Raw genomic sequence first — 19,108 nt, 5'->3', positions numbered from 1 at the left:
AACTATGTAACTATGTAATATACGCTTATTGCGTTTTTTTTTTTGTTTTTGTTTTTTACCAAATATGTAGAAGAATACGTATCGGCCTAAACTGAAAAAAAAAGTTTTTTTATATATTTTTTGGGGATATTTATTATAGCAAAAAGTAAAAAATAATGCGTTTTTTTTTTTCAAAATTGTCTCTACTTTCTTTGTTTATAGCACAAAAAATAAAAACCGCAGAGGTGATCAAATACCACCAAAAGAAAGCTCTATTAGTGAGGAAAAAAATGCAGTCAATATTGTTTGCGTACAGTGTCGCACGACCGCGCAATTGTCAGTTAAAGCAACGCAGCGCCGAATCGCAAAAAGTTCTCTGGTCAGGAAGGGGGGGTAAAATCTTCCGGGGCTGAAGCGGTTAATTAGTACTTTTATTTATTTATTTATTTGTTTTTTTATTTGTTTTTGTTTTTTTTTCCCCTCGAAAGTGGATTTACGTTTTAAGTATATGAGTATGGCCGAGTTCTGTCGCTCGTGTGATATCGGGCTTGTGTAGAACAATAGAGCCGTGGCCACCAAACCACTTACCTCATTGGTGGTAATTCAGCACATGACATTTCCAACCACAGGTTTCTCTGCACCGCAGCGTGTTATGAAATGCCGTACGATCCGTTGTTGCAAAACTTTTTCGCTGTGATGATTTCTCATAAAAAAAAAAAAAAAAAAGCAGAAGCTGTTTATATAAACTGGAGGAAAGGAGAATGTCCGGATTGTCCATTGTGGCCAATCAGATTCCAGCTGTCGTTCTTCCAGCGCGTCTCGGATGATGAGCGGGATAACTGTTGTGGACAGCGGAGATTTATTTTGGTATCGTTTTTTTTTTTCCCCCCTAAATCCTTTACACCCCCAACACCAGCCTGAACTGGTGATACCCCATCCCCCACACCATTACACCCCCAACACCAGCCTGAACCGGTGATATCCCATCCCCCGCACCATTACACCCCCACCACCAGCCTGAACCAGTGATACCCCATCCCCCACACCATTACACCCCCACCACCAGCCTGAACCAGTGATACCCCATCCCCCACACCATTACACCCCCACCACCAGCCTGAACCAGTGATACCCCATCCCCCACACCATTACACCCCCACCACCAGCCTGAACCAGTGATACCCCATCCCCCACACCATTACACCCCCACCACCAGCCTGAACCGGTGATACCCCATCCCCCACACCATTACACCCCCACCACCAGCCTGAACCGGTGATACCCCATCCCCCACACCATTACACCCCCAACACCAGCCTGAACCAGTGATACCCCATCCCCCCCACCATTACACCCCCACCACCAGCCTGAACCGGTGATACCCCATCCCCCACATCATTACACCCCCACCACCAGCCTGAACCGGTGATACCCCATCCCCCACACCATTACACCCCCACCACCAGCCTGAACCGGTGATACCCCATCCCCCACACCATTACACCCCCAACACCAGCCTGAACCAGTGATACCCCATCCCCCCCACCATTACACCCCCACCACCAGCCTGAACCGGTGATACCCCATCCCCCACATCATTACACCCCCACCACCAGCCTGAACCGGTGATACCTCATCCCCCACACCATTACACCCCCACCACCAGCCTGAACCGGTGATACCCCATCCCCCACACCATTACACCCCCACCACCAGCCTGAACCGGTGATACCCCATCCCCCACACCATTACACCCCCAACACCAGCCTGAACCAGTGATACCCCATCCCCCACACCATTACACCCCCACCACCAGCCTGAACCGGTGATACCCCATCCCCCACACCATTACACCCCCACCACCAGCCTGAACCGGTGATACCCCATCCCCCACACCATTACACCCCCACCACCAGCCTGAACCGGTGATACCCCATCCCCCACACCATTACACCCCCACCACCAGCCTGAACCGGTGATACCCCATCCCCCACACCATTACACCCCCAACACCAGCCTGAACCAGTGATACCCCATCCCCCACACCATTACACCCCCACCACCAGCCTGAACCGGTGATACCCCATCCCCCACATCATTACACCCCCACCACCAGCCTGAACCGGTGATACCCCATCCCCCACACCATTACACCCCCACCACCAGCCTGAACCGGTGATACCCCATCCCCCACACCATTACACCCCCACCACCAGCCTGAACCGGTGATACCCCATCCCCCACATCATTACACCCCCACCACCAGCCTGAACCGGTGATACCCCATCCCCCACACCATTACACCCCCACCACCAGCCTGAACCGGTGATACCCCATCCCCCACACCATTACACCCCCACCACCAGCCTGAACCGGTGATACCCCATCCCCCACATCATTACACCCCCACCACCAGCCTGAACCGGTGATACCCCATCCCCCACACCATTACACCCCCACCACCAGCCTGAACCAGTGATACCCCATCCCCCACACCATTACACCCCCCACCACCAGCCTGAACTGGTGATACCCCATCCCCCAGCATTACACCCCCACCACCAGCCTGAACCGGTGATACCCCATCCCCCACATCATTACACCCCCACCACCAGCCTGAACCAGTGATACCCCATCCCCCCCACCATTACACCCCCCACCACCAGCCTGAACCGGTGATACCCCATCCCCCACACCATTACACCCCCCACCACCAGCCTGAACTGGTGATACCCCATCCCCCACCATTACACCCCCACCACCAGCCTGAACCAGTGATACCCCATCCCCCACACCATTACACCCCCACCACCAGCCTGAACCAGTGATACCCCATCCCCCGCACCATTACATCCCCCACCACCAGCCTGAACCGGTGATACCCCATCCCCCCCACCATTACACCCCCACCACCAGCCTGAACCGGTGATACCCCATCCCCCACACCATTACACCCCCACCACCAGCCTGAACCGGTGATACCCCATCCCCCCCACCATTACACCCCCACCACCAGCCTGAACCGGTGATACCCCATCCCCCACACCATTACACCCCCACCACCAGCCTGAACCGGTGATACCCCATCCCCCCCACCATTACACCCCCACCACCAGCCTGAACCGGTGATACCCCATCCCCCCCACCATTACACCCCCACCACCAGCCTGAACCGGTGATATCCCACCCCCCACACCATTACACCCCCACCACCAGCCTGAACCGGTGATATCCCATCCCCCGCACCATTACACCCCCACCACCAGCCTGAACCGGTGATACCTCATCCCCCACACCATTACACCCCCACCACCAGCCTGAACCGGTGATACCCCACCCCCCACACCATTACACCCCCACCACCAGCCTGAATCGGTGATACCCCATCCCCCACACCATTACACCCCCACCACCAGCCTGAACCAGTGATACCCCATCCCCCACACCATTACACCCCCACCACCAGCCTGAACCGGTGATACCCCATCCCCCACACCATTACACCCCCCACCACCAGCCTGAACCGGTGATACCCCATCCCCCACACCATTACACCCCCACCACCAGCCTGAACCGGTGATACCCCATCCCCCACACCATTACACCCCCACCACCAGCCTGAACTGGTGATACCCCATCCCCCACACCATTACACCCCCACCACCAGCCTGAACCGGTGATACCCCATCCCCCCACCATTACACCCCCACCACCAGCCTGAACCGGTGATACCCCATCCCCCACACCCCCACCACCAGCCTGAACCGGTGATACCCCATCCCCCACACCATTACACCCCCCACCACCACTAGCCTGAACCGGTGATACCCCATCCCCCACACCATTACACCCCCACCACCAGCCTGAACTGGTGATACCCCATCCCCCACACCATTACACCCCCACCACCAGCCTGAACCGGTGATACCCCATCCCCCACACCATTACACCCCCACCACCAGCCTGAACTGGTGATACCCCATCCCCCACACCATTACACCCCCACCACCAGCCTGAACCGGTGATACCCCATCCCCCACACCATTACACCCCCACCACCAGCCTGAACTGGTGATACCCCATCCCCCACACCATTACACCCCCACCACCAGCCTGAACCGGTGATACCCCATCCCCCACACCATTACACCCCCACCACCAGCCTGAACCGGTGATACCCCATCCCCCACACCATTACACCCCCACCACCAGCCTGAACCGGTGATACCCCATCCCCCACACCATTACACCCCCACCACCAGCCTGAACTGGTGATACCCCATCCCCCACACCATTACACCCCCACCACCAGCCTGAACCGGTGATACCCCATCCCCCACACCATTACACCCCCACCACCAGCCTGAACCGGTGATACCCCATCCCCCACACCATTACACCCCCACCACCAGCCTGAACTGGTGATACCCCATCCCCCACACCATTACACCCCCCACCACCACTAGCCTGAACCGGTGATACCCCATCCCCCACACCATTACACCCCCCCCACCACCAGCCTGAACCGGTGATACCCCATCCCCCACACCATTACACCCCCCACCACCAGCCTGAACCGGTGATACCCCATCCCCCACACCATTACACCCCCACCACCAGCCTGAACCGGTGATACCCCATCCCCCACACCATTACACCCCCACCACCAGCCTGAACTGGTGATACCCCATCCCCCACACCATTACACCCCCACCACCAGCCTGAACCGGTGATACCCCATCCCCCCACCATTACACCCCCACCACCAGCCTGAACCGGTGATACCCCATCCCCCACACCCCCACCACCAGCCTGAACCGGTGATACCCCATCCCCCACACCATTACACCCCCCACCACCACTAGCCTGAACCGGTGATACCCCATCCCCCACACCATTACACCCCCACCACCAGCCTGAACTGGTGATACCCCATCCCCCACACCATTACACCCCCACCACCAGCCTGAACCGGTGATACCCCATCCCCCACACCATTACACCCCCACCACCAGCCTGAACTGGTGATACCCCATCCCCCACACCATTACACCCCCACCACCAGCCTGAACCGGTGATACCCCATCCCCCACACCATTACACCCCCACCACCAGCCTGAACTGGTGATACCCCATCCCCCACACCATTACACCCCCACCACCAGCCTGAACCGGTGATACCCCATCCCCCACACCATTACACCCCCACCACCAGCCTGAACCGGTGATACCCCATCCCCCACACCATTACACCCCCACCACCAGCCTGAACCGGTGATACCCCATCCCCCACACCATTACACCCCCACCACCAGCCTGAACTGGTGATACCCCATCCCCCACACCATTACACCCCCACCACCAGCCTGAACCGGTGATACCCCATCCCCCACACCATTACACCCCCACCACCAGCCTGAACCGGTGATACCCCATCCCCCACACCATTACACCCCCACCACCAGCCTGAACTGGTGATACCCCATCCCCCACACCATTACACCCCCCACCACCACTAGCCTGAACCGGTGATACCCCATCCCCCACACCATTACACCCCCCCCACCACCAGCCTGAACCGGTGATACAAGGCAGGATGGATCCATGTGCCAAATTCTGACCCCACCCTCTGAAGGTCGGAGCTGAAATCCAGACTCATCAGACCAGGCAATGCTTTTCTAATCTTCTATTGTCCAGTTTTGGTGATCCTGTGCCCATTGTAGCCTCAGTTTCCTGTTCTTAGCTGACAGGAATGGCGCCCGGTGTGTTTTCTTCTGCTGTAGCCCATCTGCTTCAAGGTTGGATATGTTGTGCGTTCAGAGATGGTATTCTGCATACCTTGGGTGTAACAAGTGGTTATTTGAGTTGCTGTTGCCTTTCTATCATCTGGAACCAGTCTGCCCATTCTCCTCTGACATCAACAAGGCATTTTCCTCCACACAACTGCCGCTCACTGGATATTTTCTCTTTTCCCCACCATTCTCTGTAATCCCGAGAGATGGTTGTGCGTGAAAATCCCAGAAATACTCAGACCGGCCCGTCTGGCACCAACAACCCACGCCACGTTCAAAGTCACTTAAATCCCCTTTCTTCCCCATTCTGATGCTCGGTTTGAACTTCAGCGAGTCGTCTTCACCACGTCTAGATACCTGAATGCATAGAGTTGCTGCCATGTGATTGGCTGATTAGCAAATTGTGTTACCGAGCAATTAAACAGGTGCACCTAATAAAGTGGCCGGTGAGTGTACATCCCAAATGAATAATTATGCTACCAAATTGAATGTGCGCTTTAAATTACCTCCAGCATGGCTCCTCATTCTTCCTGCTGGAGGCGGCCATTTTGCTGAAGTCCAGAGCTCTTGAGCAGCAGTAAATCTTTAGGCTGTCAGCAGATCGGCCTCTACATTTTTGACACATTGCCTAAAAATAGAGAGAGACTGAGCATGTGCAAAGAGGGCTGAGACATTGTATTATTGGATTGTAAACAGTATAGACACGTATTTGACACGTATTTTTAATGTTTTTCATACCTGCAAAAGGCGCCGGCCTGAAGTCTTCTAGCAGGACTTCATTCCCTGATTTTCACTTTAACAAGCAATGGGTTTGTATTTTTGTCCATCCAGATCATAGATTTATACAGCTCTGCCACATTCCACAGCCCTGTCTGCCAGAGCAGAATAGACAATTTTTCTCTGCTGCAGTTCAATAACACTTACAGGTCTTGTCCCTCCCCCAGCCGTGACTGGACAGTGAAAGGGGAAGCAGCAGACTGATGAGCTCATCTCTTTTTCTCTGTCCTCCTATCAGCATGATCTTTGCACTGCAGTACTACTGAGTGGCATCTTATGCTGCTTCTCCTTTTCCAAGTCTGAGCTCCGCTGTACATAGGCTGACACCAGGGTCACATTTGGGTACTTACACTGCTTGGATTAAATGATACATTTAAAGATATACTGATGGATACAGAGCTGCATTCATTTGTGTCTTTTATATCTGCCCGGAGTTCAGCTTAAGACTCCATTCACACTTGTGTGACTTCAAAATCATGCGATTTCCATTGCCACTTTACCGGCTAGGGTCGGGGTTATAGCTAGGTTAGGGTTATAGCTAGGGTTAGGCTAGGGCTGGGGGTTATAGCTAGGGATAGGGTTATGATAGAGTTAGGGTTATGGCTAGGTTTAGGTATAGGCTGGGGTTAGGGTTATGGCTAGAGTTAGGGTTAGGCTAGAATTGGGGTTATAGCTAGGGTTAGGGTTATGGTTGGGTTAGGGTTATGGTTGGGTTAGGGTTATGGCTAGGGTTAAGTTAGGGTTATGGCTAGGGTTAGGGTTGGGGCTAGGGCTAGGGTTATGGCTAGGTTAAGGCTAGGGTTAGCGTTTTAACTAGGGTATAGGTTTATGGCTAGGGTTAGGCTGGGGTTAGGGCTATAGCTAGGGTTTTGGCTGGGGTTAGGGTTGTGGCTAGAGTTAGGGTTATGGCTAGGGTTATAACTAGGGTTAGGCTAGGGCTAAGGTTATGGCTAGGGTTAGGTTTATGGCTAAGGTTAGACTGGGGTTAGTGTTAGGCTGGGGTTAGGGTTGTGGCTAGAGTTAGGGTTAGGGTTAGGCTAGGGATATGGTTAGGGTTATGGCTAGAGTTAGGCTTATAGCTAGGGTTAGGGTTATGGCTAGGGTTAGGGTGATAGGGTTAGGCTAGGGATATGGTTAGGATTATGGCTAGGGTTATGGTTAGGGTGATAGTAGTTATGGCTAGGGTTAGGCTTATGGTTAGGGTTAGGCTTATGGTTAGGGTTAGGCTGGGGTTAGGGTTAGGCTAGAGTTAAAGTTAGGGTTAGGCTAGGGATATGGTTAGGATTATGGCTAGGGTTATGGTTAGGGTGATAGTAGTTATGGCTAGGGTTAGTCTGGGCGTTAGGCTTATGGCTAGGGTTAGGCTGGGGTTAGGGTTAGGCTAGAGTTAAAGTAATGGCTAGAGTTAGGTAAGGGTTATGGTTAGAGTTCTTATCTCTTGTAGAAGGGTCACCAGGAACAGAGGTGGATGGACAATGTGATCGGGAGGGGCTTCTCTGCAGAAGGAATCGGCTGGGACGGGTCAAAAAGCAGACTGTGATTGTTTGTGCTTTACAAAGTCGCAAGTATTTCATGCGACTTTTGAGGGCTTACATTGAAGTCTATGGCCCTCAAGTCGAATGAATGTTGAACCAAAATAGGAACTACTTTAAAGCAGCACAGATATGAATGGTACGCAGTGGGAAACATGGGGTTTGACTTGCCATGTGAATTTGGGATCCAAAGTGAAGGGGGGCACTGTTGCGAAGGGGGGCACTGTTGCGAAGGGGGGCACTGTTGCGAAGGGGGGCACTGTTGCGAAGGGGGGCTCTTTTTAGCGAAGGGTGGTTCTGTTGTGAAGGGGGGGCTCTGATGCGAAGGGGGCTCTGATGCGAAGGGGGTTCTGTTGCGAAGGGGGGCTCTGTTGCGAAGGGGGGCTCTGTTGTGAAGGGGGGCTCTGTTGTGAAGGGGGGTTCTATTGTGAAGGGGGGGTTCTGTTGTGAAGGGGAGCTCTGTTGTGAAGGGGAGCTCTGTTGTGAAGGGGGCTCTGTTGTGGAGGGGGGCTCTGTTGCGAAAGGGGGCTCTGTTGCGAAGGGGGGGGGCTGTGTTGCAAAGGGGGGGTTCTGTTGTGAAAGGGAGCTCTGATGTGAAGGGGGAGCTCTGTTGTGAAGGGGGGGCTCTGTTGTGAAGGGGGGCTCTGTTGTGAAGGGGGGCTCTGTTGCGAAGGGGGGCTCTGATGCGAAGGGGTGTTTTGTTGTGAAGGGGGGCTCTGTTGTGAAGGGGGGTTCTGTTGTGAAGGGGAGCTCTGATGTGAAGGGGGAGCTCTGATGTGAAGGGGGGGCTCTGATGTGAAGGGGAGCTCTGATGTGAAGGGGGGCTCTGTTGTGAAGGGGGTTCTGTTGTGAAGGGGAGCTCTGATGTGAAAGGGAGCTCTGATGTGAAGGGGAGCTCTGTTGGGAAGGGGGAGCTCTGTTGCGAAGGGGGGCTCTGATGCGAAGGGGTGTTTTGTTGTGAAGGGGGGCTCTGTTGTGAAGGGGGTTCTGTTGTGAAGGGGAGCTCTGATGTGAAGGGGAGCTCTGATGTGAAGGGGAGCTCTGTTGGGAAGGGGGGGCTCTGTTGCGAAGGGGAGCTCTGTTGGGAAGGGGGGGCTCTGTTGCGAAGGGGGGGCTCTGTTGCGAAGGGGGGCTCTGTTGCGAAGGGGGGCTCTGTTGCGAAGGAGGGCTCTTTTTAGCGAAGGGTGGTTCTGTTGTGAAGGGGGGGCTCTGATGCGAAGGGGGGGCTCTGATGCGAAGGGGGTTCTGTTGCGAAGGGGGTTCTGTTGCGAAGGGGGGCTCTGTTGCGAAGGGGGGTTCTGTTGTGAAGGGGGGCTCTGTTGTGAAGGGGGGTTCTGTTGTGAAGGGGAGTTCTGTTGTGAAGGGGAGCTCTGATGTGAAGGGGAGCTCTGTTGTGGAGGGGAGCTCTGTTGCGAAAGGGCGCTCTGTTGCGAAGGGGGGGCTCTGTTGCGAAGGGGAGCTCTGATGTGAAGGGGAGCTCTGTTGGGAAGGGGGGCTCTGTTGTGAAGGGGAGCTCTGATGTGAAGGGGGAGCTCTGTTGTGAAGGGGAGCTCTGATGTGAAGGGGAGCTCTGTTGGGAAGGGGGGGCTCTGTTGTGAAGGGGGGCTCTGTTGTGAAGGGGGGCTCTGATGCGAAGGGGTGTTTTGTTGTGAAGGGGGGCTCTGTTGTGAAGGGGGGTTCTGTTGTGAAGGGGAGCTCTGTTGGGAAGGGGGGAGCTCTGTTGCGAAGGGGGGCTCTGTTGTGAAGGGGGGCTCTGATGCGAAGGGGTGTTTTGTTGTGAAGGGGGGCTCTGTTGTGAAGGGGGGTTCTGTTGTGAAGGGGAGCTCTGATGTGAAGGGGAGCTCTGTTGGGAAGGGGAGCTCTGATGTGAAGGGGAGCTCTGTTGGGAAGGGGGGGCTCTGTTGCGAATGGGGGGGGCTCTGATGTGAAGGGGGGTTCTATTGCGAACGGGGGGGGGGCTCTGATGTGAAGGGGGGTTCTGTTGCGAACGGGGGGGGGCTCTGATGTGAAGGGCAGCCTCTGATATGAAGTTATTTTTTGAGCGTTTTTATTCAGGAATTTAAATTGTATTATTTATTTATATAACTGATTCATTTTCGGCCTGCAAATATCTGTGGATACAATGTAAAGTTTGGAAGTCAGTGGTGGAACATGAAGAGTTAACACCATGCAGGGAAGAGTCTGGACTCCGCCCACCATATGTTCGGTTTTAAAAATAGTAAAAAAAATAAATAAAAAAAAATCCATGTTTTTCTTTGTATTATTTGACGTTTCTGCTGATTGGACGGTGCGGATTTCGGCACATTTTCGAAGCGGTTGTAGGTGAAGTTGCGGACGGATTTCTGCCGCTAATCTGGTGCGATCGTGTGACACGTCCTTCTCCCGGAGTCACCAAACCACATCTGTTCTCTATGAGGATCTCATATCTCTGTATATTTGTACAGTGAAGTGGATTGTCAGCGATTCTGTAAGAATAATAGATTACGATCGGAGCGGGATATTAATATGAATATAAACGCGGCCCGGTGCGCTCTCCTCCCGCTCCCAGGGAAATTGGCCGGATGCGGAGTTTAGGTCAGGCGGTTTGGTTTGGCGCCGGGCCAGGCCTGAATATCCGAGGGGCTTGTCCTTATCAGAGAGGTTGCAGCACCGCGAGCGTGAGATCAGCGCCATCGTTTCTTCCTCTATTCTCCGACTTTCTGCTCTCGGATCCCCTCAACTTACAAAGAAAAACATTTTGCTTTCATTTGTACATAAAGCCCTTTCCTTTCTCGTGGTTTTGTCTTCTGTATAGAAAAGGTCAAACCTTTTATTTTTATTATTTTTTATTTAGTTATTTTTTATTTTTTTATAATGTAACCACTTGCTGTCCTGGGTAGTTAAAAAAAAAAATAAAGAAAATCACACAATTCAGCATTTTCTGCTAGAAAATTACTTAGAACTGCCAAACATTATATATTTTTCTGAAAGCAGAGGCCCCGGGGAATAAAATTGTGGCTATTCATTTTTTATTCATTTTTTTTTCATTTTGTTTTTAATTTTTAAAATGTTTTATTTTTATTTATTTATTTATTTTTTAATTAATCACCTTCTTTCCTGTGCAATTTTTAAAAAAAAATGTCATACATGTTAACCACATCTCGCCCGACCTGTAGGAAAAATGATGGCCAGGCGGTGGCTCTCCCGTTCTGACTGGATTGCACATGACGTCCTTCGTAGCAAGCCGCTCGGGCGTGCGCCGCCGCGATCAGTAGTGCGGTGTGTATCGCTCCAGCACACCACATCTCCAATCACGGTAAAGAGCCTTATGATGTAGGCTCTTTACCATGTGATCAGCTGTGTCCAATCACAGCTGATCACAGTAGAAAATGCTGGTTATTGGCATTTCTCTATTCACGCTGACAGCACGTGAGTAGAGGAGAGCCGATAAGTGGCTCTCCTGACAGGGGGGTCTGCGTGGATAATCGGTGCCCCACCAATGATGCCAACTAATGCCTACCAGTGATGCCAATCAGTGTCCATCATTGATTACTGTCAGTGCCCACACATCAGTGCCCATCATTGCCTATCAGTGCCCATAAAGGCTGCCCATCAGTGCCACCTATCAATGCCACCTATCAGTCCCTATCAGTGCTGCCTATCAGTGCCCATAAAGGCTGCCCATCAGTGCCACCTATCAGTCCCCATCAATGCTGCACATCAGTGCCACCTATCAGTCCCCATCAGTGCTGCCTATCAATGCCCATAAAGGCTGCCCATCAGTGCCACCTATCAATGCCCATCAGTGCTGCCTATCACTGCCCATAAAGGCTGCCCATCAGTGCCACCTATCAATGCCTATCAGTGCTGCCCATCAGTGCCACCTATCAATGCCCATCAGTGCTGCCTATCACTGCCCATAAACGCTGCCCATCAGTGCCACCTATCAGTGCCCATAAAGGCTGCCCACCAGTGCCACCTATCAGTCCCCATCAGTGCTGCCTATCAGTGCCCATAAAGGCTGCCCATCAGTGCCACCTATCAGTCTCCATCAGTGCTGCCTATCACTGCCCATAAAGGCTGCCCATCAGTGCCACCTATCAATGCCCCTCAGTGCCACCTATCAATGCCCATCAGTGCTGCCTATCACTGCCCATAAAGGCTGCCCATCAGTGCCACCTATCAATGCCCATAAAGGCTGTCCACCAGTGCCACCTATCAGTGCCCATAAAGGCTGCCCATCAGTGCCACCTATCAGTCCCCATAAGTGCTGCCTAGCAGTGCCCATAAAGGCTGCCCATCAGTGCCACTTATCAGTCCCCATCAGTGCTGCCTATCAGTGCCCATAAAGGCTGCCCATCAGTGCCACCTAGCAATGCCCATCAATGCTGCCTATCGGTGCCCATAAAGGCTGCCCATCAGTGCCACCTATCAATGCCCATCAGTGCTGCCTATCAGTGCCCATAAAGGCTGCCCACCAGTGCCCCCTATCAGTACTGCCTATCAGTGCCCATAAAGGATGCCCATCATTTCCACCTATTAGTTCCCATCAGTGCTGCCCATCAGTGCCACCTATCAGTGCCCATCAGTGCTGCCTATCAGTGCCCATAAAGGGTGCCCATCAGTGCCACCTATCAATGCCCGTCAGTAAAGGAGAAAATGTACTTATTTACATAATTTTATAACAGAAACAAAGAGACTTTTTTTTTTCAACATTTTTTTTTTCATTTGTTTAGCAAAAAATAAAAATCCCAGTGGTGATTAAATACCACCAAAAGAAAGCTCTAGCTGTCTAAAAAAAAATAAAAAAAAATAAAAAGGTACAAATTTTGTTTGGGTACAGCGTTGCACGACCACGCAATTGTAATTCAAATTGCGACGGAAATTAAACTGAAAAATTCACCTGGGCAGGAAGGGGCAGAAAGTACCCGGTTAAAATCAGCACTTTCTGCTAGACAATTACTTAGAACAGCCAAACATTATATATTTTTCCTGAAAGCAGCGGCCCCGGGGATATAAAAGATGTTGTTGTTTTATCTACTAAATAGATACCAAACATATGAAAATGTTATAATTACACACGCTTGTAAAATGGCGCCGAGTGACGGTACCCAAAATTGTCCCCTCAAAATTCCTCAACACACAGCCATTAATCTAAACCGCTGGCAACAAAAGTCAGTACACCCCTAAGTGAAAATATCCAAATTGGGCCCAAAGTGTCAATATTTAGTGTGGCCGCCATTATTTTCCAGCACTGCCTTAACCCTCTTGGGCATGGAGGTCACCAGAGCTTCACAGGTCACCACTGGAGTCCTCTTCCCCTCCTCCATGATGACATCACAGAGCTGGTGGATGTTGGAGACCTTGCGCTCCTCCACCTCCTGTTTGAGGATGCCCCACAGATGATCAATAGGGTTTAGGTCTGGAGACATGCTTGGCCAGTCCATCACCTTTACCCTCAGCTTCTTTAGCAAGGCAGTGGTGGTCTTGGAGGTGTTTGGGGTGGTTATCATGTTGGAATACTGCCCTGCGGCCCAGTCTCTGAAGGGAGGGGATCATTGCTCTGCTTCAGTATGTCACAGTACATGTTGGCATTCATGGTTCCCTCATTGACCTGTAGCTCCCCAGTGCCGGCAGCACTCATGCGGCTCCAGACCATGACACCCCCACCACCATGCTTGACTGTAGACAAGACACACTTGTCTTTGTCCTCCTCACCTGGTTGCCCCCACACACGCTTGTCACCATCTGACACCAAATACGTTTATCTTGGTCTCATCAGACCACAGGACATGGTTCCAGTAATCCATGTCTTTAGTCTGCTTGTCTTCAGCAAACTGTTTGCAGGCTTTCTTATGCATCATCTTTAGAAGAGGCTTCCTTCTGGGACGACAGCCATGCAGACCAATTTGATGCAGTGTGCGGCGTATGGTCTGAGCACTGACAGGCTGACCCCCCTTCAACCTCTGCAGCAATGCTGGCAGCACTCATACGTCTATTTCACAAAGACAACCTCTGGATATGACGCTGAGCAACGTGACCTCAACTTCTTTGGTCGACCATGGCGAGGCCTGTTCTGAGTGGAACCTGTCCTGTTATACCGCTGTATGGTCTTGGCCATTGTGCTGCAGCTCAGTTTCAGGGTCTTGGCAATCTTCTTATAGCCTAGGCCATCTTTATGTAGAGCAACAATTCTTTTTTTTTCAGTTTCTCAGAGAGTTCTTTGCCATGAGGTGCCATGTTGAACTTCCAGTGACCAGTATGAGAGAGTGAGAGCAATAACACCAAATTTAACACACCTGCTCCCCATTCACACCTGAGACCTTGTAACACTAACGAGTCACATGACACCGGGGAGGGAAAATGGCTAATTGGGCCCAATTTGGACATTTTCACTTAGGGGTGTACTCACTTTTGTTGCCAGCGGTTTAGACATTAATGGCTGTGTGTTGAGTTATTTTGAGGGGACGGCAAATTGACACTGTTATACAAGCTGTACACTCACTACTTTACATTGTAGACAAGTGTCATTTCTTCAGTGTTGTCACATGAAAAGAGAGAAGAAAAGATTTGTGAGGGGTGTACTGACTTTTGTGAGATACTGGATGTGTTTTTTCCTGTCCTGTTTAGCGCTCGGGGCCCGGAGGTGTGATGTGGGTTGAGGTTTCTGTTTCCTGAATAAATTGGTATCGGCAGGAAGTGACCTATATATATCATGTCATACATTTGGTATGTTTCTTTCTCTAGATCTCCAGCCTGTGACGTATTGTGAGCCGGCCTTCTGGTGCTCCATCTCATACTATGAACTCAACCAGCGAGTCGGGGAAACCTTTCACGCCTCCCAGCCTTCCATGACGGTGGATGGATTCACAGACCCGTCCAACTCGGAGCGCTTCTGCCTGGGTCTTCTCTCCAACGTCAACCGCAACGCCGCCGTGGAACTGACCCGGCGACACATAGGTAACGGTCAGCTCGTGACGGGGCCACGCCTGTGCTTACCGGTATAAACTGAGGGACTAGAAACGGTTTATCTCCTGTGGCCGCCATTGTGCTTCCACGTGATTGGATGATAGAAATCAGCAGAGCTTTACCAGATTCACATAGATGAGGAGAAAACGAATGCAAAGTGGACAGTCAATTTGCCTCAAGTATATCCACCCCATTGTCTCAGACTTGGGGGGGTCAGTGGGAGTTAAAAAATTACATAGCGTCTTTGGTCAGTAGGAAGAGGAATAGTGCCCCATCATTGGTGTCAGTGGGAGGAATAGTGCCCCATCATTGGTGTCAGTGGGAGGAAGAGTGCCCCATCATTGGTGTCAGTGGGAGGAATAGTGCCCCATCATTGGTTTTAGTGGGAGGAATAGTGCCCCATCATTGGTATCAGTGGGAGGAATAGTGCCCCATCATTGGAGTCACTAGGAGGAATAGTGCCCCATCATTGCTGTCAGTGGGAGGAATAGTGCCCCATCATTGGTGTCAGTGGGAGGAATAGTGCCCCATCTTTGGTGTCAGTGGGAGGAATAGTGTCCCATCATTGGTATCAGTGGAAGGAATAGTGCCCCATCATTGGTATCAGTGGGAGGAATAGTGCCCCATCATTGGTGTCAGTGGAAGGAATAGTGTCCCATCATTGGAGTCACTAGGAGGAATAGTGCCCCATCATTGGTGTCAGTGGGAGGAATAGTGCCCCATCTTTGGTGTTAGTGGGAGGAATAGTGCCCCATCATTGGTATCAGTGAGAGAAATAGTGCCCCATCATTGGTGTCAGTGGAAGGAATAGTGCCCCATCATTGGAGTCACTAGGAGGAATAGTGCCCCATCATTGCTGTCAGTGGGAGGAATAGTGCCCCATCATTGGTGTCAGTGGGAGGAATAGTGCCCCATCTTTGGTGTCAGTGGGAGGAATAGTGTCCCATCATTGGTATCAGTGGAAGGAATAGTGCCCCATCATTGGTATCAGTGGGAGGAATAGTGCCCCATCATTGGTGTCAGTGGAAGGAATAGTGTCCCATCATTGGTATCAGTGGAAGGAATAGTGCCCCATCATTGGTGTCAGTGGGAGGAATAGTGCCCCATCATTGGTGTCAGTGGGAGGAATAGTGCCCCATCATTGGTGTCAGTGGAAGGAATAGTGCCCCATCATTGGTGTCAGTGGAAGGAATAGTGCCCCATCATTGGTATCAGTGGGAGGAATAGTGCCCCCGTCATTGGTGTCACTGGGAGGAATAGTGCCCCATCATTGGTGTCAGTGGGAGGAATAGTGCCCCATCATTGGTGTCACTGGGAGGAATAGTGCCCCATCATTGGTGTCAGTGGGAGGAATAGTGCCCCCGTCATTGGTGTCACTGGGAGGAATAGTGCCCCATCATTGGTGTCAGTGGGAGGAATAGTGCCCCATCATTGGTGTCACTGGGAGGAATAGTGCCCCATCATTGGTGTCACTGGGAGGAATAGTGCCCCATCATTGGTGTCACTGGGAGGAATAGTGCCCCATCATTGGTGTCAGTGGGAGGAATAGTGCCCCCGTCCTTGGTGTCAGTGGGAGGAATAGTGCCCCATCATTGGTATCAGTGGAAGGAATAGTGCCCCATCATTGGTATCAGTGGAAGGAATAGTGCCCCATTATTGGTATCAGTGGAAGGAATAGTGCCTCATCATTGGTATCAGTGGAAGGAATAGTGCCCCATCATTGGTGTCAGTGGGAGGAATAGTGCCCCATCATTGGTGTCACTGGGAGGAATAGTGCCCCATCATTGGTGTCAGTGGGAGGAATAGTGCCCCATCATTGGTGTCACTGGGAGGAATAGTGCCCCATCATTGGTGTCAGTGGAAGGAATAGTGCCCCATCATTGTATGAAAAAAAGGGGAAATAGATTTGGCGCTATACCCTTCAGTTAAAAAATATACAAGATGTGAAAAAATGTGACAAAAGTGTGGAAAAAATAATAATGAATTATCAGCACGCTGGTAAATAATAAGCCCAAAAAGGTTCAATCTTTCTGTGTCAGCAAATTAGGTTAGATCATTGTAAGTTCCCTATATCAGGTGCTCGGGGTGCGAGTGTCACTACAAACATTCCATAGAAAATCACATAAACATATTTGTAAATCCAATGATAAACGTGCAGATTTCTATTGCAAGGAATAAAGACGATAACATAAAAATACAAGTGAAAGCAATAAAAGTAAAATTAAACATGAAAAGCAAAACTATTTTAAGATTCCAGTCAGTGAAAGTCCCACGTTTATAAAAAAAAGTCAATGTGATAAGTGCCAAAAGATAAATAACAGGTGACTGATGATAAATAATGGTGAAAACCCTCCGTGGTTATCTTCAGAAATATATATATATATATATATACATGTCACTGCTACTCCCAGTGCACAGTGAATAATATTGTGATTGCTCTCACCACAGCTCTTACCCCAGTAGGGGTGAAACAGCCTTCACAGTATGAGCCACTGTGCTGCTCTCTGGCAATGCTTTCGCTGTTGTCCTGGGAGACGCCTGCTCTTCCGCTGGTATTCCGTGCCACGTTATATATAGTAAGGAAAAAACATATCCATGGTGCAGTATGTATTGACAAGGAGCTTTATTAATGAAGCAAAAAAACACAAACAGAAAAGTGATCGTTCGTTTTTGTAACAGAAGGTAACCGATGGTGTTTAAAAGTCCCGCCGGCCGTATTGCCGTCTGTGTAAGAAGTGCACGCTGTCTGGCCACGCCCTACGCGTTTCGTCACACCGGCGTCATGGTTAGTGCCCCATCATTGGTATCAGTGGAAGGAATAGTGTCCCATCATTGGTGTCAGTGGGAGGAATAGTGCCCCATCATTGGTATCAGTGGAAGGAATAGTGCCCCATCATTGGTATCAGTGGGAGGAATAGTGCCTCGTCATTGGTGTCAGTGGAAGGAATAGTGCCCCATCATTGGTATAAGTGGGAGGAATAGTGCCTCATCATTAGTCTCAGTGGGAGGAATAGTGCCCCATCATTGGTATCAGTGGAAGGAATAGTGCCCCATCATTGGTATCAGTGGGAGGAATAGTGCCCCATCATTGGTATCAGTGGGAGGAATAGTGCCTCGTCATTAGTCTCAGTGGGAGGAATACTGCCCCATCATTGGTATCAGTGGAAGGAATAGTGCCCCATCATTGGTATCAGTGGGAGGAATAGTGCCTCGTCATTGGTGTCAGTGGAAGGAATAGTGCCCCATCATTGGTATCAGTGGAAAGAATAGTGCCCCATCATTGGTATCAGTGGGAGGAATAGTGCCTCGTCATTAGTCTCAGTGGGAGGAATAGTGCCCCATCATTGGTATCAGTGGAAGGAATAGTGCCCCATCATTGGTATCAGTAGGAGGAATAGTGCCTCATCATTAGTCTCAGTGGGAGGAATAGTGCCCCATCATTGGTATCAGTGGAAGGAATAGTGCCCCATCATTGGTATCAGTGGGAGGAATAGTGCCCCATCATTGGTATCAGTGGAAGGAATAGTGTCCCATCATTGGTGTCAGTGGGAGGAATAGTGCCCCATCATTGGTGTCAGTGGGAGGAATAGTGCCTCATCATTAGTCTCAGTGGGAGGAATAGTGCCCCATCATTGGTATCAGTGGAAGGAATAGTGCCCCATCATTGGTATCAGTGGAAGGAATAGTGCCCCATCATTGGTATCAGTGGAAGGAATAGTGCCCCATCATTGGTGTCAGTGGGAGGAATAGTGCCTCGTCATTGGTGTCAGTGGAAGGAATAGTGCCCCATCATTGGTGTCAGTGGAAAGAATAGTGCCCCATCATTGGTATCAGTGGAAAGAATAGTGCCCCATCATTGGTATCAGTGGAAAGAATAGTGCCCCATCATTGGTATCAGTGGGAGGAATAGTGCCTCGTCATTAGTCTCAGTGGGAGGAATAGTGCCCCATCATTGGTATCAGTGGAAGGAATAGTGCCCCATCGTTGGTGTCAGTGGGAGGAATAGTGTCCCATCATTGGTGTCAGTGGAAGGAATAGTGCCCCATCATTGGTGTCAGTGGAAGGAATAGTGCCCCATCA

At 51.0% G+C, this 19,108-nt stretch overlaps 1 protein-coding gene across 4 annotated transcripts in view; it reads left to right on the top strand.

Annotated features, from left to right (window-relative positions):
* SMAD3 (SMAD family member 3) overlaps positions 1-19,108 on the top strand; it is a 202,729-nt gene that overhangs the window by 167,155 nt on the left and 16,466 nt on the right. For all 4 annotated transcript variants that reach the window (XM_077470343.1, XM_077470342.1, XM_077470341.1 and 1 more), the window contains exon 6: positions 14,807-15,019. In XM_077470343.1, the coding sequence (XP_077326469.1) occupies positions 14,807-15,019 (213 nt within the window). The remainder of the gene's footprint in view (positions 1-14,806; positions 15,020-19,108) is intronic.

Source organism: Lithobates pipiens, unplaced genomic scaffold (genome assembly GCF_037356315.1).
Source record: "Lithobates pipiens isolate NorthernLeopardFrog02 unplaced genomic scaffold, aLitPip1_a1.2 Scaffold_8, whole genome shotgun sequence".
In the NCBI taxonomy this organism is placed as follows: domain Eukaryota; kingdom Metazoa; phylum Chordata; class Amphibia; order Anura; family Ranidae; genus Lithobates; species Lithobates pipiens.
The sequence above is the reverse complement of the archived record's forward strand: the minus strand, read 5'-3'. Positions and strand labels throughout refer to the sequence as shown.